The sequence below is a fragment of the Thamnophis sirtalis genome, unplaced genomic scaffold, assembly GCF_051295495.1.
Source record: "Thamnophis sirtalis isolate CommonGarterSnake01/CBP01778 unplaced genomic scaffold, rThaSir2_p1.2 scaffold_1, whole genome shotgun sequence".
NCBI classification, from domain to species: domain Eukaryota; kingdom Metazoa; phylum Chordata; class Lepidosauria; order Squamata; family Natricidae; genus Thamnophis; species Thamnophis sirtalis.
The window spans coordinates 162,927,589-162,950,993 of NW_028261381.1; the positions used below are offsets into that span (position 1 = coordinate 162,927,589).

General features: G+C 44.1%; 1 protein-coding gene across 4 annotated transcripts in view; it reads right to left on the reverse strand.

Annotated features, from left to right (window-relative positions):
* Window positions 1-23,405, reverse strand: part of ANO8 (anoctamin 8) — a 102,145-nt gene that overhangs the window by 62,532 nt on the left and 16,208 nt on the right. For 3 of the 4 annotated variants that reach the window (XM_087702272.1, XM_087702264.1, XM_087702269.1), the window contains exons 3-5: window positions 7,445-7,577; window positions 3,205-3,343; window positions 1,240-1,336 (exon numbers count right to left, since the gene is read on the reverse strand). In XM_087702272.1, the coding sequence (XP_087558398.1) occupies window positions 1,240-1,336; window positions 3,205-3,343; window positions 7,445-7,577 (369 nt within the window). Of the gene's footprint in view, window positions 1-1,239; window positions 1,337-3,204; window positions 3,344-7,444; window positions 7,581-23,405 lie in introns of those variants that run through there. The other variant, XM_087702278.1, reaches the window with a different exon arrangement.

The window sequence follows — 23,405 nt, forward strand, 5'->3', positions numbered from 1 at the left end:
GAGGCTGGCTGATGATCACATAACCCTGGGATGCTGCAACCATTATAAATACCTGCCGGTTGCCAAGCTCCAAATTTTGATCATGTGACCAGGGGGATGCTGCCCTGTAGGTGCGAGGACTGGTCATAAATTACTTTTTTTTTCCAGAACTGACATAACTTCGAAAAGCAGCAAAATGATTTTTTGTGAGTAAAGGACTACTATGGGCTGTACATTTTATGTATTTAGTATCTATTTTATATGCTTTTATATTATTTTCCTCTTGCTTACAGTGCTTGTTTTTACATTTGTTTTAAATAGAATAGAACAGAATAGAACAGAATAGAATAGCATAGAATAGCATAGAATATAGAATATAGAATATAGAATATAGAATATAGAATATAGAATATAGAATATAGAATATAGAATATAGAATATAGAATATAGAATATAGAATATAGAATATAGAATATAGAATATAGAATATAGAATATAGAATATAGAATATAGCAATAGCAATAGCAGTTAGACTTATATACCACTTCATAGGGCTTTCAGCCCTCCCTAAGCGGTTTACAGTCAGCATATTGCCCCCACAATCTGGGTCCTCATTTCACCCACCTCGGAAGGATGGAAGGCTGAGTCAACCTTGAGCCGGTGAGATCTGAACCACCGAACTGCAGATAGCAGTCAGCTGAAGTGGCCTGCAGTACTGCACCCTAACCACTGTGCCACCTCGGCTCTCTATATAGAATATAGAATATAGAATATAGAATATAGAATATAGAATATAGAATATAGAATATAGAATATAGAATATAGAATACAGAATACAGAATACAGAATACAGAATAAAATAGAATAGAATAAATAGAATAGAATAGAATAAATAGAATAGAATAGAATAGAATAGAATATAGAATAGAATAGAATAGAATATAGAATAGAATACATATTGTCACTTTGAATGTGCACTAATCAGCATACATTAAAATGAAATTATGTTAATTGTTATAAGTCGTCCAATATCATACATGTGAGAAGGGTGGCTATAGAAATTTGAATAGGTAAATATTCAGTTCCAAAACTAGACTTTGCTAGCATTGAGCAAATGTAAAGTCGTGGCACAGAGAAGATTCAGCATGGCAAGGAAACGTGTGCAAACTCCCCCACCCCCAATTCTCGTTTTAACCGGCAGATGCACAGCACTGAGTACATCCCATCTGCTGCCCATCCCCTACCCCGTCCGCAACTCACTGATTGGCTGCCCTTCCAGGAAGTGGATGTTATGCAGCACTTCACCCTGCTTGGCCCGTAGGTTCTCCAGCCAATACCTGATGATGTTTTGGCGTTCCTAAAAGCAGGAAGGAAAAGCCATGAACAGTTTGGGATAACAACCTCTCATTCAAAGTCATGTCCATGACTGGACAGTGTCTCTACAGCTCTCTGGAAAGCCATTAATTCTCTCCTACTGGATCACAATGTTCCAACCAGCTGTGAATTGGGACACACAACTCCAACCAAAGCGAAGACAGAAGACAGACTGTTCCAGGACTGAAGAAATAACCCCGCTCAACAAAGCTGTCCATGCAGGAAATATGGCTTTGTGTGGTGCAGGTCTGATCTGATAAAGCTATTAGCTGGGAGCGGCAGAGTGCAAGTATGGGGGGCTATGGATAGGGATGTGCTATAACCCTGTTTTGGTACACAGCACAGGAAAGATCAGGAGTCAGAAGGGGAAGCCCTAAATCAGGGGTGTTCAAAGTTGGCAACTTTAAGACTTGTGGACTTCAACTCCCAGAATTCCCTAGCTACCATGGCTGGTTGAGGTATTCTGGGAGTTGAAGTCCACAATCTTAAAGTTGCCAGCTTTTGGAGACCCCTGCCCTAAATGAAAAAAAAAACAAAAAACGACTGCCTGATGCTCCCATGGGATCCCAGAAGAATGAAGAAAATTTATTGAAACCAAACACTCAAAAGTGGAGATTGTGGGGTAAGAAAGGAGAGCCAGAGGAGGGTGTGTCAGTCTGCGCTCTGTGTTCAAAACGCATCCAAAGACTGCAAAGTGGGTGAATTCACCTATTAGTCTGATTGAAATTTTGTGCTAATTAGACTGCCAGATACGGAAGTCTGGATTATGACAAGCTTAGCCATGAGGCATGATGACATTCGATTTCGTTTCTGCCGAATTTTATTGAATTGCACACTAAATAAATACCATCCTGTCAACATGATCCTCCCTTTTTGCCTTCAATAAACATGGCAATTTATGGGCAGTGTTCATAGCAGGGGTGGGCTGCTACTGGTTCGTCCGTGTTCAGGAGAACCCATAGCTAATGTTATGGTCAGTTCGGAGAACCTTCAAATTCCAACCCTGGATGGCCCCCCTTCTCACTCCTCCCCTCCCCTCCCAGGAGTCTCCACGCGGCCCGTTTTGAATGCAAGATAAGGGCAGGGCCCACATGGAGGCTCGAGGAAGTGGGAAAATGGGCCTCTCAGGAGTTCTGGAAGGACGGAAATGGGCACATTTCCGATCTCTGGACAGCCTCGGGAATCCAAGGGAGGCAGTTTTCGCTCTCCCAAAGGCTTGAGAAAAGCCTCGGGAGCCTGGGAAAGGCGAAAACACACACACACACACAGCCATGGTGCAGGAGGCTGACTAGGCCATGCCCACCCAGCAACTGGGAAGAAAACCCGCTGCTGAAATTTTTGAAGCCCACCCCTGGATTATAGAGATTTCAGTTGCCTTCGGGGGACATGAATGCAACACATAGGCCTGGGTCTTAACCGAGTTCATGGTAGAAAGAGAAATGGAGGGCCATTAGCTATAAGGACTCTACAGAGCCTCCCTGCAGAGTGGCAAACTATTAATAAAAAACAGCTCCTTGGGGACAGATCAGAGAGGTCTCTGCCCTCCTTTCCAGAGAGCACTGAAGTAATAAGTCTTTGTGGAAACCAGAGTTTGTCTGACCCAGCAAATCTTTAAATCAGCCCAGCAGGATTGTCTGTAGAGATCTTTAACAATCAATGGATTTTCTACTGGTACCAAAAAGGAAGGGGATTTTCCTAATAAAGGAGAATATTTGTAGCTCGGGCCTGACATGAGGGCTCCTTGGTGTTCTCTGAGCTTGCTTGTTTTCTTGCAGGCGCTTCATTACCCAAACTAGGTAACATCATCAGTGCCAGGAGATTTTCTCCTCTTCCCTGCCCCAGAGGACTCACCTGAGAAGTGAAAAAATAGAGTTCATTTTCTATGTTCTCGTAGATGTAATCTTCCTCGCAGGAGAAACTGTGCATGCCACCCCCAAATTCAGCCTTCACAGGCTTCCGCAAGCCAATCTCGTCTGCCCCCCGGAGCAAACTGCCAAGAGAGGGGGCAAACAGGAGAGTGAGAAAATAGGTTCGCCCTGGGATTTCTCATCTCCCCAGCTTTTGATTTGTAGAAAAGATGATCTTGGTAATTGAAGTCTGCAAAAAAAATGTTAGCTGGTCCTGGAATTCATGTCAGTAGTTTTTTGCTGACCAAAAGATGGGTGAAAAATATTTCAATTCAGCAATGGGGGGGGGGAACCCTAAGAAAATTCACTTAGAATTAGAACACTAAACCTGTTACCCTTCCAGCTGCTAAACTGCAGTTCCCAGAATCCCTTTTCCTTCACTACACTGGCTGGAGGTCCTAGAACCGTGATGGAGAAACTATGGCATGCGTGCCAGAAGTGGCCCGCAGAGCCATCTCTCTGGGCATGCCAGCTGTCGCTTGTTGCTCCTCCAGGTTTCGGCATGCACATCCATGCTGGCCAGCTGGTCTACGCACGTACAAGAGTGCCAGAACCTGGAAGAGCAGCTCCCTGGCGCGTATGTGCATGTGGGAAGCTGAGCTTCCAGTTTCCAGCACATGCATGCACTCCGGCCAGCTGGTCTTCACGCAGACATGCACACCAGAAAGCGGAAGACCAGGTGATCAGTGCGCATGCACCACGCCAGAAACCTGAAGCTCAGCTTCCCGCCTCACACATTTGTGCTGGAGAACTGCTCTTCTAGTTTCTGGTGCTGCCCCCCCCCCCACGCACATTCCTGTTTCGGCACTTGCTGCCAAAAAGGTTCACCAACTTTGTCCTAGAAGTTTAAAAGAAGGATCACAATTTCTGCTCTAACCTTGTTTTTGGTTTTCAACATTTGCCGGAATAATGTGGTTTCTCTCTGCCCAGAGGCACCTGACAGTGAGATGGGTAGCATATACATTAATTAAATAAATAAATAAATAAATAAATAAATAAATAAATAAATAAATAAATAAATATGTCCGGTAAAGACTGGTCTACAATGTTAAATATAGTAAGATCCACACCAGTGGTGGGTTTCAATTTTTTTTAGAACCTCTTCTGTAGGTGTGGATTGCTTTGTGGGAGTGGCTTGCTAGCCAAGTGACCGAGTGGGAGTGGCTTGGCAGTCATGTGACTGGGTGGGCATGGCCAACTTGTAAAATTTGGTGAAACTCACTTAACAACGCTCTTGCTTAGCAACCAAAATGTTGGCTCAGAAACTCTGGCATTTAAAGCACGCAAGTCTTAAAGCTGTCAAGTTACAAGACCCTTGCACCCCTAACACTTTAGAAAAAAAACCCAGGGGTGTTCAAACTTGACAGCTTTAAGACTTGTGGACTTCAACTCCCAGAATTCCTCCTCCAGTCATGTTGGCTCAGGAACTCTGGCATTGAAGTGTGCAAGTCTTAAAGTTGTCAAGTTACAAGACCCTTGCACCCCTAGCCCTTTAGAAAAAAAACCAGGGATGTTCAAACTTGACAGCTTTAAGACTTTAAGGTTTAGATAGGACTCTTAGAGGTGGGCAGCGCGATTGGTGAGCCAGCCAATCAGTGAGCGGTGGGTGGGGTAAGCGTGGTGCAGACGGGCGGGGGAAGGAAGCTGGAACCAGTTCTAAATGGCATGGTAGATTTGTGGAACCTCTTCTATAGAAGAGGTTAGAACTGGCAGGAACCCACCCCTGATCCACACCTACGGCTTTATGGAACTCAGCGAGTAGTTTTACTATTTTATGTTTACTCTGATTAAGGAGAAACTGGACTCAGCAGATGAACGTTGAGAGGCCACAAGAATGTCACAGATTATATTACCTACAGTAAGTTGCATTCTGCACTATCTCTCCGTGATGGAAATGCACCTGGAGGAGCATTGACAACATAGAGTTTTGGCAACATACAGCTTTCTCAGAGAAACTGTGGAGCGCCATATGGAGAGGGGGGAAGAGGTTCAATAGCTACATGCTAAAATCTCTCAGGTTGTATCTAACAGATTAGAACAGTGATGGCTAGTCTTTTTCTAAAGATGCGCCAAAACTGTTTGTGTGTGCGCTATTGCGCATGCCCACCCACCTGCACATAGGCAAGCAACTCCCTCACACAGGGGGGATTTTTTGCACTCCCCAAGCTCCAGAGGCTTTCCTGAAGCCTGGGGAGGGTGAAAACGGCCTACCCCGGCCCTCCAGAGGCCAGGGGAAGCCGTTTTCACTCTCCCTAGGCTTCAGGAAAGTCTTTGGAGCCTGAAGAAGGGGAAAAACAGGCCCAGTGGGCCAACCGGAAGTTTGGAAATGAACTTCCGGTTCACTCGTTGGGCCTGTTTTTTGCCCTCTCTAGGCTTCGAACGGCTTTCCTTAAGCCTGGGGAGGGCAAAAAACGGCCCAACCGGAAGTTCTAAGTATAAACTTAGAAGTTTATACAGGTAGTCCTTGACTTACAACCACAATTGAGAACAGAATTTCCATTGTTAAAGTCAATGGTTAAGTGAGTCACACCCGATTTGATGACTGTTTTTTTTTTGCCATGGTTGTTAAGCAAATCACTGCATTTCTTAAGTGAATCATGTGGTCGTTAAGCAACTTTGGTTTCCCCCATTGACTTTGCTTGTTGGGAAGGTAATGAATGGTGATCACATGACCCTGGGGTGCTGCAATTATCATAAATACATGCTAGCTGCCAAGCAACCAGAATTAGATCATGTGACCATGGGAATGCTGCTACATTCGTAGGTGTGAGCACTGATCATAAGCCACTTTTTCACTTTGTCATTGTAATTTTGAATATTCATTAAATGAATGGTTTAAAATAGAAGACTACTTTATAGTTTTGTTTGGCAAGATTCTGTCCATTAGGTATAATCACATGAAGAGTGGAACTCAACCGGATTTTGCTGTGTTGTCTCTGGGTTTGGGCCTGACACTGTCCTACATTAAAAGACCAGGAAGAAATATTTTCAGCCATCTTTCCTGAAGGTCTCACATTTTGCCTGCCTGAGTTCTTGGGTTCAACTCCAAGCTCTTCAGATTACAAGGTGATAGCACAGAGATGGTCTCTTGAGGCCCTTGAGATTTGTTGATGTTAGAGAAGATAACCCTGGCCCAAATAGAGTATTACAGGTAGTCCTTGACTTAACAACAGTCAAGGACTACCTGTAATATGTAATATTTATGACTCTTCAAAGCTACAGCGCTGAAAAAAGGGACTTACGGCCACTTTTCACACTTACAACCATTGCAACATTCCCATGGTTACGTGATCAAAATTCGGACAGGTGGCAACTGACTCATATTTATGACAGTTGCAGTATCCCCAGGTCAGGTGATCACCTTTTGCTACCTTCCGACAAGAAAAATCAATGGGGAAGCCATATTCACTTAACAACCGTGTTACCAACTTAACAACTGCAAGGATACGCTTAACAAATTGGGCAAGAAAGATAGTAAAAGGGGCAAAATTCACTCAACAAATGTTTCATTTAGCAACAGAAATTTTGGGCTCAGCTGTGATCGTAAGTCAAGAACTACCTGTAGTCAGATTCTGTATAAGCCTGCACCATGCAATACTGGAAAATATATCCATTTTCATGGTTTTGCTCCATCTCTTTAGACCAGGGGTGCCAAACTCAAGGCCCACAGGCCCTATCCGGAGGGTGCTTAAATCTGGCCCGTGGGGCCGGCCAGGAAATATCAAAGGACTGGCCCGTGAGGCCTCTGCCAGCCAAAACGCACTAAGGGACATGTGCAAGGGGGGGGGGGACGGACCATTTTTGGTTGGTAGTGTGCTGCTGGAGGTTGTGGAGGCCCAAAACGGCTTGTACGGGAGCCTTGCGGGGCCCATTTTTGGCCTAGTGCTGCAGTGGCCACCCCCACCCCATTTTGGCTGGCAGGGTTCTGCAGGAGGTATCCTCCCAGCCGGCCCACAGAGGAGAACTACAATGCTGATCCGGCTCTTGAAGAAATCCAGTTTGAACTTCAACTCCCAGAATTCTCCAGCCAGCATGCTCAAGGGTTGAGAAATACTGCTTTAGATTAGCCTTCTAGTGCCTCCTCCAGCAGTAGTTAAACTACTAGGCTATCTGAGTCTTTACTGCCCATCTACTCCTGCCAACTTGCCCATCTATCCCTCTTGCCAACCTCCAAGAGGACTTACCTTTCATACGTTGCTGTGACAAAGAATGCATAGACCCGGGTGTGCTTGTGATGCCGAATCTGGATGATGAGCTCTGGGATTCCCAAACGGATGTGGTTCAACAACCATAGTAATGTGTGGTCATCAGTTGTATCTGGTAGGATGAAACACAAATGCATGCTTTCTAATTATGCAAAAACTAGTTGCACTTGCAATCTTCCTCCAGTTGGAAGGTAATCTCATTCATTCATTCACATACTGCACGCACTGACGACAAACATAAAAACGCACACCAAACACCCACATTCATGGTTCCAATGCTTTGGGAAAGAGTTGGAAACCTATTACTCTCAGGATCCCTCATTATTAGCTACGTTGCCTGGGCCTTCTGGGGATTAGAGTTCAGCTATAATTAGCAGGCACCGGTTAAGTCTGTCCCGTGTCATAAATAATGCTCAGTATGACATTGGGTAAGACTAACACTCCCAACACTTCACATAATTTGGTATACTAATATGGTGCCTCGATGTCAGTAACAAGCAACCTAATCGGCGGGCATCCATTCACGTGGCAGCCCTGTCACAAATTCTCAAATGCAGAGATGAAGATAAAAGTGCTCGACATGATACACATGCTGAACAACTTCCGAAACGACACAGAGAACCTTCTTCCTGGTTGACATCAAACATATCTCCCGTGGATAGCCACTTCCAAGGGTCTGTGCATCAAAGTCGGCAAAATGGCAGTGTCACAGTTCAAACTGGACTTTATTGTGACACTCTGTTCACCATCTTGCCAGTTTGGACACCGTAAGCCAATTTTTCAGATGCTGCTGACTGCAGAGGTTGTCTTATATACTGTAAATCCTTCTGGGGTTTCAATCAGCCCAGGAACGAAGTGGCAATCAATGAAGACTGTGGTACTGTGTTTCTTTGAAAATAAGAGCTATCCTGGAAATAAACCCTAGCATGATTTTTTACACATGCGCCTAATATAAGTCTACCCCCCAAATAAGCCCTACTTAAGCGCCTGTGCAGCTGGTTGCCCGTCTGTTACGTCTAGTTGCTCACAGTGCTGCCAACACGAGATGCCGCGAGGCAGGTGGGAGGGAGGGAGCTGCCTCACGCACCCCACACTTGAGAGACCGCCTGCTGCCAATCACCTCCACTAGACCGATTAGATCCCACAGATTAGGCCTCCTCCGAATTCCATCCACCGGCCAGTGTCGACTGGCGACTACCCGGAGGAGAGCCTTCTCTGTGGCTGCTCCGACCGTCTGGAATGAACTCCCCGTGGAGATTCGAACCCTCACCACCCTCCAGGCCTTCCGCAAAGTCCTTAAAACCTGGCTGTTCCGACAGGCCTGGGGCTAAAGAGCTGTTGCCCCCGTCTCGAATGGTATGACTGTTGTGTGTTTTTAAATTATGCATTGTTATGTTTCGTTTTTTAATTTTTTTTGTCTGTACCCCCCTTCACTGATTTGAATTGTGAGCCGCCCTGAGTCCCCTTCGGGGGGGAAAGGGCGGCATATAAATATAATAAAATCAAATCAATCAATCAATCACACCAGCGTACCTCCAGGCCCACGCAGCCAGGCCATTCATGCCCCAACAATTGCCTTGTGGCAGCATCACCAGCAGCCATGTCCAGCAGAAACCCATGTGGCCAGCGGCCCATTTCTTCTGCTTGTGTGTGGCTGCAACAGAACGCCAGTGCAACAACTACAAGTCAAAGCAGGTGTTGGGGCATGGATGGCCTGGCTGTGGGGGCCCTAAGGTAAGCCGGTGCAGGGCATGTGGGGCAGCTGCACCGCTACCTGTCTCATGATGGCAGCACTAGCACTCTGCACAGCCTCCTACCCTGTTGGGCCCCGAGCAAGCAGAAGAAGTGAGTCTCCCTTACATGGAAAAAAAGTGACATTCCCCCAAATATAAGCCCTGGTGTTTATTTATGAGACCAAAAAACCTATAAGACCGGGTCTTATTTTTGGGGAAGCACAGGTATTTTAAGATAGAAGCTAGCCACCTCACTTGCTGTTGCTTGCTGCATTCACTGCAGTTCTCAAATCATGCATTAAGCAATTCCCACATCAAAACTGACACATTTATTGCATCAGGCCAATGACTCTATCCCTGTCCAGGAATAACTTGCACATCACCCCAAGTGTGGTTTAGTGTCCAATGTCAAAATCTCCTCTTTTTCATCTGGCTACACCTAAGCTAAAATCTGCCAGCACGGCCAGTGCAGAATCTTTATTGCTCACTAGAACTGAACAGTTAATTGTCTTCTGACAGTTTTAGTTGCTGCTAACATGTTATAACCTTCAGTGTCACCTTTTCCTCCCTCCTTTTCCACAGCTTGCAGGATGCTCTCCTTTCTGCTTCCCATCTCGTGCCAGTCACAGTGGATTATTTACAGTGTCAGCACTCCTGTCCTAGGCGATTCCAGCTTCCCATATATTTTGCTGCGGTAAATATCCAGGATCAAACCCATCTTCACTATGAAGTTCATTGATGGACTTGGGTGTTCTGACCTAGGCTTCACCAAATCACAAAATAAACTCCTTGTCCCGGAAAAAAACCCTTTCTATTTGGCTAGTGTGAATTCCTAGCATTCACATCCAGAAAGTCCTGGCAAATAGTCTTTCAAGGGTGGATTGCAACAACAAACCTTATCAGTTCTTGGATAGTTGCCAGACCGATAGCTTCCAGGCGCAACGCTGTACAAGGAAATACTTGGCAAGGAGTCTCTCAGATAAGCAAATCTTCCAACTAATAATATGAACTAATTGTCTCCTGCAAACACCACTGCTCTTTCATTCCTATTTACTCGCTATGGGAGGGGCCATTCAGCATCCCCTTGTCCCCTTGACTCATGAGTCAACCTCTTTTCCTTAATTGTTCCCTTCTCTTGACAGCTCTGCGCATGTGAACATCGAGAACAGGCTCCAGCTGTTCTTCTGCCCCACTGATCTCCGACTCCAAAGGTAGCTTATAACTGTTAGACGGCCCTGGCCCCATCTCTGCTTCCGATGCAGAGCCCTCATCAGAGCCTTCCCCAGACTCCAGGACTGGCCCATGTTCCTCCCCAACCTCCTCACTGTCCGAGTCTGCCACCAGTTCTGCTGGTGGGCCACAACATTGGGGTCATTCCTTGTCTCTCAGCAAAACCTGCCTCACAGGATCGTCACCGTGAGCAAGAAATGGAGAGAGAGTTAGGCACATAGACTTTCTTGAATTCTGGGAGGAATGCCAGAATATAAATCTAATAAGATTGGTAGACCAATAGTGAAAATAGTTTTAGGCTCACTCCCAAAGTATGTAGTGATAGTGAGTGAGTACAATCCAATTAATAGCAAAGTTTTATTTTCCCAGGACAGTGAAAATAATTTCCATGAATCATTCTATTTACTGGCTCCTGTTGCTGCTGTTTAAAACCTACATGTGCTTTTCTGATGCTCTGATGTAGTAAAAAGAGAAAAAAAACACCTGGCACATTACTTTTTACTCTAATTCTCTTGCGCAACTTTGTGTATTTCTGTCTCTCTTGAAGTTTTTAACTATCATGTGCCTATGATGCTATTTAAGTCCAATTAATTAACTGCTGGACCACATATGATCTTGTTATGAGCATAGCTGAGATGATTGCAAGTTTATTTTAGAGAAGGCCAGCTATCAATATGAATACAAAGAAGATTAAGGTCATTAATAAGCATACAATAACAACCATGTGCTTTTATACAGCCAGCAGTACATGCCATTAGTCATAAATTATTGTAACGATATTCCATCTTTCTCTACTTAATGGATTTTCTGAACTATGAGGAAAACGCAGGGGAGAAACAGAAGAAAACAGAGGAAAGTTACAAGAGAAGGCAGTGGTTTCTGGGCCTCATAAATTAATATAACTGCACAATATAATTTATGAATACTGACACTCTGAGCAGATTTAGATAACCTTCTAACTTAGGATAATGAAACAAGAATCGCTGTGCTCACATATTTTGACCAAATAAACCATATTATGGTACAGAAGGATCTTGACAAACTTGAACATTGGGCACTATCTAATAAAATGAAATTCAATGGTGAAAAGAGTAAGGTTCTACATATAGGCAACAAAAATGAAATGCACAGGTACAGTATAGGTGGTACCTTGCTCAATAGTAGTAACTGTGAAAGGGATCTTGGAGTCCTAGTGAACAACCATTTAAATATGAGCCAGCAGTGTGCAGCAGCTGCCAAAAAGCCAACACAGTTTATAATACTACTTTATAATGCCTTGGTAAAGCCACACTTGGAATACTGCATCCAGTTTTGGTCGCCACAATGTAGAAAAGATGTGGAGACTCTAGAAAGAGTGCAGAGAAGAGCAACAAAGATGATTAGGGGACTGGAGACTAAAACATATGAAGAACGGTTGTAGGAACTGGGTATGTCTAGTTTAATGAAAAGAAGGACTAGGGGACACATGATAGCAGTGTTCCAATATCTTAGGGGTTGCCACAAAGAAGTGGGAGTCAAACTATTCTCCAAAGCACCTGAGGGTAGAACAAGAAGCAATGGGTGGAAACTAATCAAGGAGAGAAGCAACTTAGAACTGCGGAGAAATTTCCTGACAGTTAGAACAATTAATCAGTGGAACAGCTTGACTCCAGAGGTTGTGAATGCCCCAACACTGGAAGTCTTTAAGAAGATGTTGGATAGCCATTTGTCTGGAATGGTATAGGGCAGTGATGGCGAACCTATGACACGCGTGTCAGTGCTGACACGCGTAGCCATTTGGGGTGACACGCACAGGATTTCATGTGATTCATCCTCGGCTCCTGCACGGCCGCCGAGGATGAAAGAATCTGTGCTGGAGGAACGGGGGGGGGGGACGTGTGATCTCCCCCGCCCACACTCACTTACTGTATCGCCGCCGCCCCTTTCTGAGTGCAGGGGCTGCTGGTAAGGCGTGCGTGCCGTGCGCACACACGTCATCAGCGCGGCGAGGGAGGACCCGCAGGAGAGGAGCGCGGGAACAGTGCGCGCCTCTCTCCAGTCAGGCCGGCACAGAGAGTCTACTCCTGGGACTGTCGGTTACGACCACACCACAGCAGGGAAGTAGTTTAAACTATAAATTGCGCAAAATTATGTTTTTGTCGAAGTGACACACAACGCGAGTTATGCTCGATTTTTTGCCGATTTTTGACACACCACGCCAAAAAGGTTGCCCATCACTGGTATAGGGTTTCCTGCCTACGCAGGGGGTTGGACTCGAAGACCTCCAAGGTCCCCTCCTACTCTGCTATTGTATTGTAATTATAAAACTATGGATTAACATAATGCCTTGGTTCCAATCAAATGTTAAGAAATCAATTCTGTTCTTGTAGCACAATAGATCCCGCATCACCAAAGCCCAATTTAGTCTGGTGCAGTGTGTCATGTGAACTCAGAGTTGCTGCGTTTTCTATCACACTGTTTGAACCACATTTTATAGTGAATAACTATAACTGATCTAGTTACAGAGAGTGCAGAATTTCCCATTTCATTATGAACAGGGACATATCTCTTCTTTTATACCAGCAAATCCATGGACATAATAGCTAGTTTAGTCCTTGAATCCATACCAGCTTTGTAAATTTATGTCACGTTTTACTTCTAAATATGCATACCAGCTTCTTTTTACAATGCTTCTGTTTAGGGCTGTGATGGCGAAGCTATGGCACGCGTGCCCGAAGTGGCATGTGGAGCTATGTTGGCTGGCACACGCAGCGTTGCTCATTCCTCTTCTGGGTTTCTGGCATGCATGCGTGCACAATGATCAGCTGGTTTTTGCGTATGTGGCTGTGTCGGAAACCGGAAGAACTAGTCTTCCAGTTTTCATTGTGTGCATGTGTGCTGGCCAGCTGATTGTCACATGTGCATGTGAGCCACTAACTGGAAGGCAAGCAGGCCGGGGCGCATGCAAGCACCGGAAACTAGAAGTTAATTTCCCAGTGTGCGCATGCCCACTTGGCAGCTTCTCTTCCAGAATGTGTCCCCGCCGAGCATGCACCCACACTCCCTTTTCAGTACATGCCATCACTGGTCTAGGATAAAACACGTACCTTGTTAATTTGTGAAAATATCAGAATACTACATATGCTTTTAAATGAAATCCGGCCCAAGATGAATGAATGTTTTTAGAGATCTATGTTAAGGCATAACATGGAGTATCTTGATTTGGTATTTAATATAAACCTGTTTGGTAGATGCTAGTCTCTGGCACCCAATATTTGGACTCCAATCTCCCCCTGCCCCATCCCCCATGAGGTTGGCCCCAACCATTGCAATTTTCCAGAAATTCCTTAAAACATGACTTTTTCAGGATCTCTGTTGATGGGCTGCATCATGTATAATACGATATGTTCCTTTTGTCACCTTGTTTTTTATTTATTTATTTTTAACTGTTTTAAACAGCTTTGGAATAATGTTTTTTTTGGGTACTCCTCAACTTACAAGAATTTGTTTAGCAACTGTTCCAAGTTAGAACAACTGTCAACTCTGGCCTGACTGAGGCCATTTTGGAGGCTTCAGTGTTGCCACAATGATGCTGAGGGATAGGGAGGGGGGACTAGAGATAGCTGCAGTTTTGTAGCCAAAACAAAATAGTTTCCCCTGGGAACCAAGGACATTCCCACAGGTGGCTGAAGAGAGGAGGAGTGAAGTTTCCAAGCAACCAGACAGCACCTTGATTGGACCATGTGACTGATTGTTTGGGAAAGAAGGAAAAACTTTACTTTTAATTAGGTGGAAACTGTGGGAACTTTTAGAGTCAATTTTCACCAGTCTGTGCCAATATGATATATCCAATAAACCTGTTCTTTGAAGAACCTGCTTGCCTTGGAGTTCTGTTTGCTATGGGTGTATTACTTGGAACCCTGACAGCAACACTGAAAGAAGTGATTTAAAACCAGTCCTTGCACTTACGATCATTGCAGCATCCCCACGGTCGTATTATCAAAATTTGGTTGCTTGGTAACTGACATATTTACAACTGTTGCAGCATCCCGGAGTCGTGTGATTGCCATTTGCAACCCTGGCATCAAGTTTCTGCCAAGCAAAGTCAATGGGGGAAGCCGGATACACTTAACGACCGCATGATTCACTTAACAACTGCAGTTAACAATTGCTTGTTGCAAAAACATCGGAAAATGAGGCAGGAGTCACTTAACAGTCACTTTGCTCAGCCACAGTTCTGGTCCCAACTGAGATCGTAAGTCAAGGGACTACCTGCAATTATTGGTTTTGTTGCAAGCGTATACTACCCAGGCTCACTTTGTGTGAGATGGGTGGCCATATAAATTGGATTGATAAATAAATTAAAGATCTTCTGTGAGTGAATGCATGAGGAATTCTCTCTAGGTCCAGATGAATCCACTACCATGGATAAAGTGAAAGATGCTGGGAGTTGAGAAGTCTTTGGTGCTCTCTGAGCATGGTTATTTTCTTGCAGACATTTCATTACTCCAACTAGGTAAAATCAACAATGCTCTGATGATGTTGCCTAGTTTGGGTAATGAAAGGTCTGCAAGAAAACAACAAAGCTCAGAGGACCCCTCATATCAACTCTCAGCTACAAATATTCTCCTTTGTTGGTTATTTTAAATGTCTGTTTTGTATCTGTATGTTCCCTTTCCCGTTTGAGTTGTTCGCCGCCCTGAGTCCCTATAGGGAATAGGGCGGCATATAAATAAAATAAAACTTCAAACTTCAAACTTTATCAATGCTGGGGAGTTAGATGAATTGCAACTTCATTGGAAGAACTTCAGATCCATCACCATTGCTCTAGGACAGGGGTGTAGCTCAAGGCCCACTCTAGCTTCATGATGGTGAACCTATGGCACACATGCCACAGGTGGCACATGGAGCCATACCTGAGGACACGCGAGCCGTGGCCCTAGGTTAGCTGCAGTGCGCATGTGTGCCAGGCAATTGATTTTCAGCTTTCAAAGGGCCTCTGGAAGGCCAGGGGGAGGCCATTTTCACTCCCCCAGGCTCCAGGAAAGCCTCCAAAGGCTGGGGAGGGTGATAAACAGGCCTACCGGGCCTACCTACAGGCTGTTTCCAGCCTCCGGAGGCTTCAGTCAGGCCTGCTAGGCCCAAAACAGGGCAGGGGGAGGTCGTGCGTGCGTGCATCGGGGGGCTGAGATAGGGGAGGGGTCATGAGCACATGCACGGGGGCACGCAGGGGGTTGAATAATGGGTGTGGGCACTCACGCACACGCTATCGCACACGTGTGTGCGCTCTCAGCCCCTGAGCCAAAAAAGGTTAGCCCTCACTGCTCTAGGTCAAGGCCCGCGGGCTGCATTCAGTCCACAGGGTGCTTAGATCTGGCCTGCGGGGCCACCCTGGAAACAACGAAGGACTGGCCCGTGGTGCCTCTGCCAACAAAAATGGAGCTTGTGAGGGGCACATGTGATCCTCCCGGGCTCTGTTTTCGCTGGCAGAGGGCTGGAGGAGGCTGTCGCAGATGAAAACAGGCCTGGGAGGACAATGGATTCCCCCAGCCCCACCTGGGCCACCCTGCCTGACACAAGTGACATCGATCTGGCCATGACTCCCACCCCCCTGAGGTCAAACACAACCCTGATGCAGCCCTCAATGAAATCGAGTTTGACACTCCTGTTCTAGGTAATTCATTCCAATAATGACCCACTTGGACCAAGAATTTCTCCTGATCTTCAGCTAAAATCTTGCAGCTAAGATACACAAGACCTATCCACACAACCAATGTCACACACAGACTCATGCCTGCTTGATATTTTCCCTAAATAGCATTAAGGTTAGAAGTGATTTAACTCATGGTAAAGAACCCACGTGATAACCACATTTCTAAAAGGAAATGCTAATCACACCCTTATTCTTTTTTCACTGACGGTATCGTGTTCCTCGATCATAATTTGTTGAATTGCCCCTCTATTTGCTAGGTGCAGCATCCTTGAAAAACTGAGCGCCATCAGTTTTTAAGTTAAGGACACATTAGCAAAACACTGACTTTCAGTAGGTTATTGCTGTGACTGAAATATGCATCTGCAGCAAAACTTATGTAAAACAGCTGGATGCCTACTGCAAGATGCCTTAATGCTTATACATATGCATTGATATCAAACAGAGAAGATGCATCAATTTTCCCATTAGCAAATTAACTGCTAGAAGGATTGGAGGCCGTGCAGTGGTGAAGACATAAGGTCAAAGCTTGCAAAGTGGATGATGAAGCCCTTGCTGGAACAAAACCATCAAATAGGAGCATTGATTGTGATGGGATGTAGTAGGCTGCATTCCCAGGAGTGCATTCCATAGGAATAAGAAGCAGCTCATTCCAGATATTTAGTATGAGAGAAAGAGAGTGAAGACAGCCCCTCCCTAATAGCTTAGAATATATGTGGGATGCAGCTAGTAAAGTACTTAGTTGCCACAATTCTGTCTATAGGTGTGGAACAATAAAGAAAATTGCTATTAGAATTAGTACCACTTTATAAAACCTTAGTAAGACCATACCTCGAATACTGCATCCAGTTTTGGTCACCAAATTACAAAACAGATGTTAAGATTTTGGAGACTAAAATATATGAAGAACAATTGCAGGGAATTGGGTATGGCTAATCTAGAGAAATGAAGGATTAGGAGTGACATGACAGCAGTGTTCCAATATCTCAGGGGTTGCCACAAAGAAGAGGGAGTCAATTTATTTTCCAAAGCATCAGAAGGCAAGACAAGAAACGATGGATGGAAATTAATCAAGGAGATAATTTATTTCCCAAAGCACCAGAAAGCAAGACAAGAAACTATGGATGTGGAAAGAAGAAATGGAAAGAAGCAACCTGAAATTAAGGAGAGACTTCCTAACAGTGAAAACAATTAATCAGTGGAACGGTTAACAATTAACCAGAGGAACGGTTAATTGTGGATGCTCCAACACTGGAGGTTTTAAAGAAGAGACTGGACAACTTCTTGTCTCAAATTGTATAGCACGGTAATAGCAGTTAGACTTATATACCGCTTCATAGGGCTTTCAGCCCTCTCTAAGCGGTTTACAGAGTCAGCATATCGCCCCCACAGTCTGGGTCCTCATTTCACCCACCTCGGAAGGATGGAAGGCTGAAGTCAACCTTGAGACGGTGAGATTAGAACCGCTAAACTGCAGATAACAGTCAGCTGAAGTGGCCCGCAGTACTGCACCCTAACCACTGCGCCACCTCGAAGGTAATGGCTAACTTCTTCAGGAGCGGATGCCCAAAGCATGCAAGAGCACCCCTGAATGTGCTTGTGCATGCCCCAAACCCCCAAAATGCAATGTGTGCAATGTGTGCCCACATCCCATGCATGCACACATGTCCCCCTGCACGCCCTGGCCCCCTGCACATGCCCACGTGTGCATGCGGCCCCCCATGCATTTACGGCAGAGACCTGAAGACCAGCTGGCCGGTGGGAGGCGCACATGCCCTGAAGCTGAACTGGGGCGACGGCTCACGTGCCATCAGAGAGGGTGCTGTGGGTCACCTGTGGCACGCGTGCCATAGGTTCGCCATCACGGGTATAGTGTCTCCTGCCTGAGAAGGGTTGGACCAGAAGACCTCCAGTCCCTTCCAGCTCTATTCTGATTCTGAGTCCCTCATGTGTAGCCAACCAATGAGATTTGGATTTCTTCCAAATTGCTTGGGAGAATCACCACGTGTCTTACTTGGTTTGAGGTGGGGTGGCCGACATTAATTTATCTGTTATGAGAACTTTGGGGTTCCTCTGGACTTGTGGGTGAATCATTGCTCCTACAGAACATCCTTAAGTAGCTGAGGTGGCGCAGTGGTTAAATGCAGCACTGCAGGCTACTTCAGCTGACTGCAGTTCTGCAGTTCGGCTGTTCAAATCTCACCGGCTCAGGGTTGACTCAGCCTTCCATCCTTCCGAGGTGGGTAAAATGAGGACCCGGATTGTTGTTGGGGGCAATATGCTGACTCTGTAAACTGCTTAGAGAGGGCTGAAAGCCCTATGAAGCGGTATATAAGTCTAACTGCTATTGCTGTTGCTATTAAGTGTCATAACAGACCATCCTTTGCAATGGTGGCTGAAGAGCTGCACAATGCAATTAGTCATTAGTTTTGAGCTACCTTTTTTTGAATGCCTTGGGGTGATGCAAGCTTTTTTCTCCCAAGTGATATCTGTTTGTGAATAGCTCCTCACCTGGCAGGGATTCAAAAGGAATCTGAAAGCTTAAGTGCAGAAGTGTTCCTTCCCCCACCTTTCCTGCACCTCCATATTCCATTACAATTTGGCATTTGTCCTGGGTTGGTATCTCCTTTCAAGCACATATTTGGTTTTCTTCCTTCTGCTAACACAAGGAGGCAAAAAAAAATCAATCCCAACTTCTGATGGCCTGGCTGAGCTTACCTGTTTCCTCCATGCTTCCTTGAATTAATCATTAAATGTCTGGTTCACATATATTGATAACTCCCAAACTAGTTTCTAAAACAGGGGTCTCCAACTTTGGCAACTTTACGACGTGTGGACTTCAACTCCCAGAATTCCTCAGCCAGCGCATGCAAAAATGTTGATGTTCCAACTGACGTCTTGCAACATTTTCCATAAGAACACAACGTGAAATTTGGCAATTTCCTGAGGTTTTAGTCACTTTGGGCACTTGCAGCTAGGTCAATCTGCAATACCTTTGCAGGTTTTCACCCTGGGAAAATGTTGTTTTAGAGACAGAGCAATTTCACCCGTTCAAAGTTTGTCATCTTCAGCATTCTTCACAAGATGGGGGGGGTGGAATGCGGGAATGGCTACATAGAGGCTGTCACCGGGAGTTAATCCAAGGATAAATATTTATTTATATTTATTTATTTTGTTTTTGCTGAATCATTTACTGTATTTTTTGGACTATAAGAAGCTCCGGAGTAGGACTTCCTGTGGGCGTGGCCTGTTGCCGAGGAGGGCTCCACCGAGCTCCTCAGAGATCTGGTCTGTATATCTAAATAAGATCATAGATAGCACCCCTTTTTGGCTAAGAAAGGGGCAGGGAGGGTAGCTCCGTAGGTTAGGGTCTATTCGTAAGCCACAGCCTTTTTCTTTTTTTGGCTGTGGAAGAGATTAGATCCAGCCGAAGCGGAGCCTTTATCTCCGGCCAGTTCTTCTCAGCTGCCTTTTTTTTTTTTTTTGGCAGCCCCAGACAGGCTAGCCCCCCCCAGGACAAAACAAAGTTTTTTTTCAAGCTAGAGCTGATACGGGAGGGTACCACCCCTGTGAGATTTATGCTTTTATTACTATCTTAAATACCAGCACCATTTGTCTTAAAGACTTCTTTGTTTAAATAGACTTCAAAATGGCGATTTCTCTCCGTGGATGATTACTGGATGTACTTAGCTGGGCTTATCTTCCTGCAGACCGCTCCTTAACAAAATAAACTCTTTTTCTTTGGAAATAGAGGGGAGCGAAGCGCTGCTTACTTGTTTATCTATTATGGCACCCAGATCAAAGAAACGTCTTGCTACAAATGTGTCTAAGGAATTTAAACAATCTTTTTTGGAAACACAGCCTTTGTCTCCTACGCCCTCTACTGGAGAAGTTTTAACACAGGAATATCTCTTTAAAATATTTAATGCCCTTAAGCAAGAACTTAAGGAATTTGTATTGCAACTTTATGATGATCTAAAATCTAAAGTTAATCAAATGAAGGCGAATACGTTTGCAGCCGTGTCTGCCCTGTCAGATTACTCTGCTGAAATAGAGAACAAATTGGAAAGTCTGGAGAAGGCTAATTTTGATTTGACTACCAATATTCAAATTTTACAAGAAAAAATTAGAAATAACGAAGAACAGCTTATGACGCTAAATTTTGATAGGAAGGCATTTTCAATAAGAGTCAGAGGATTCCGTGAAAAGGAGCAAGAGAATTTGAAACAGACATTTGCTGAAGCCTTCAGCCATGCGCTGGGAAGCCCGGGACTTAACTTTGATTGGCAGATTCGGAAAATCTATCGCCAGAACTCATTGATAGCGGAACAGCGACAGCTCCCGAGGGACATAATTATACATTTCTCTACAAAAGAATCTAGAAACGCGATTGTGCAAAAGTTTTATAATAACAGTCTCCGAGTTGATGACCAGGACGTGATTGTCTTCAAAGATATACCTTTCCAAATGTTGAGAGCAAGAAGGGACTACGCCTTTTTAACTAAAGAGCTTAGGAGTCAACAGATTCGATACAGATGGGAGGCCCCTGCCGGCATCACGGTTACATTTGAGAATCAAAGATTTCGTCTTAACTCTGTTTCGGAGGCTCAAGATTTCTATTGTAGGATTCTGAAGGCGGGACTTCCTGACGCGCTTGGAAGAGAGGAGAGACAAGCGGAAGGAGAAAGCAAACGGCTGGCCATGCGGCTGCAAGATGGAGGGGGTAGCCCCTCCTCCCTCGGAGAAGCAGAAGAACGCAGATCGAGAATTTAGATACTTCAAAAGACTTCCTAAAGTTGAGGACTGAATGGGGGTTTGAGACCTCTCTCCGGTAGAAAAAGTGGACTAATTTTTTTCAGAAGGGAAAGCTGGGTGAAACTACTTAGATTCTAAAGTAACGTTAGCATAAATCTGATAGTGGTTAAAAGAATGCGGAATGATTTATGTTGTTTAAACTTTGTTAGATGGGACTATTTTAAAATAGAAGGTTAACTGACTCTTGCTGAAAGCATTATTTGAATATGATCCATGCTATTTAACTTTTATTTGAAGGGAAAGTTGGTTGTAATAGTTCTGAGTTATTTTTCAAATAAACGCTAGTATAAATTTGATAGTGGTAAATATTAGACAAGCAAGAGATGAGGGTAAAATGCATGTGGAATGAACTACGTTATTTGTGGTAAATATCAGACAAGCAAGGGATGAGGGCAAAATTTATGTTGTTTAAAGCTTATTAGAACAGGAAGCCGCTTGGGATTATCTTAAGATAACTGTAAAAAGAATGTGGAATGATTTATGTTGTTTAAACTTTGTTAGAAGCGACTACCTTAAAATAGAAGGTTAACTGAATCTTGCTGAAAGTATTATTGGAATATGTGGAATGATTCATGCTACAAATCGCTCTGAGTTATATTTTAAACAAATGGTAGTACTACGTTATTTGTGATAAATATTAGACAAGCAAGGGATGAGGGCAAAATTTACGTTGTTTAAAGCTTATTAGAACAGGAAGCCGCTTGGGATTATCTTAAGATAACTGTAAAAAGAATGTGGAATGATTTATGTTGTTTAAACTTTGTTAGAAGCGACTACCTTAAAATAGAAGGTTAACTGAATTTTGCTGAAAGTATTATTGGAATATGTGGAATGATTCATGCTACAAATCGCTCTGAGTTATATTTTAAACAAATGGTAGTATAAATTTGATAGTGGTAAATATCAGACAAGTGGGGGATGAGGGTAAAATACATGTGGAATGAACTAAGTTATTTAAATTCTATTAGAAGGGGAAGTCGGTTGGAATTATCTTAAGACAGAAATTGATTCCTGTGTAAAGTATTATCTGATCTACGCTGCTTAACTTTACTAAGAAGGGGAAATCGGGTTAGATTATTTTGAATTACTGTTTGAAAAAGGGGTAAAGAAAGATCATTTTTGAATATATGGCATAAACTACGCTGCTTAAATCTTACTGGAAGGGATCATGAGGTTTAGGAAGGGAACGGGAGAGTCTACAGAAGGTCGGGGTAAATAGCAAAGAAGTAAGAGATGAGAATAAAATATAGATAGAATGATTTATACTATTTAAGCATAGATAAAGATGGGGGGCTGAGATCAACACAAAGAGTGGTTTCTTTTTTTCTTTTTTCTCTTTTCTCTTTTCTTTTTTTTCCTTTTTTTTTCTTTCTCTGCTTTTCTTTTCTTTTCTTTTTTTTTTTGATATATTACTTTTATTTTTTAATCCATATGTATACAAGACATCTTAGATAGAAGGTAGTGCCAGGTGTGGGCCCTGGGAAGTCGGGAGGATTAGGGATGGGGATTGTGGGGGGTGGGGTGGGGGGGTGTTAATATAGTTTTAATAAGAACAAGAATGTATTTATATACGGTGGTTCCTTTTTTTTTATTTTTTATTATTATTATTTTCCTTGGTTCACTTTACTTTTATCAGATCAAACAACACTCGAATAAAGGCATACACCAAGGAGGGAGGTAGAGGGAAGGAAGAGGGAGGAGTAAGGAAGGAGTAAGGGGAATGTAAGGAGTAAGGGGAATGTAAGGAGGGTGTCTGGGGAGTAAGGGGAGAAGGAAGGCTTGAGGGGAAAGGGAAGTAGGAGGGGAGTGTTAGAGGGAGAAAGGAAAGTTGGAGGGGGTAGATGGGGTGTATGGAGGACGCAAGGGTTAGGTGGGGTTGTGAATGATGAGTTGTGTTTCCTTTTTACTTGTTCGTTTTATTCCCTTTTTCTTTTTTTTTTTCCTTTTCTTATAGTAAATACCCTGTATATAAATGATTGCAAATGGAATGTGAAAATTGAATAAAATATTTAAAAAAAAAAAAAAAAAAAAAAAAAAAAAAAAAAAAAAGAAGCTCCGGAGTATAAGACGCACCATGATTTTGAAGAGGTAAATTAAAAAAAAAAAGATTTTGCACTCTGGAGGCCTCCCAAACTCTCTGCATGCCTTATTTTTTGCAAAAAAAGAAAAAAAGGCATACAGAGCTTTGGGAGGGTGTTAGAGTGCTCCTGAGGGTTGGGGGGGGGCAAAAACAAGAAAAAATGGCCCCTTTTCTCAAAAATGGCCTGGGGTTTTTTGCAAAAAAAAGGGGGGCATGCAGAGGCTTTGGGAGACTTGTAGAGTGCTCCTAGGGTCGGGGGGGGGGAGAAAGACCCATTTTTTGCTCTTTCCTCCTCCTCAGCCCCCAGGAGCACTTTGCAAGACTCCCAAACCCCCTGCATGTCCATTTCTGCAAAGGGGGGGGGGTGGTAGGCCAAAAATGCTGTATTCAGGG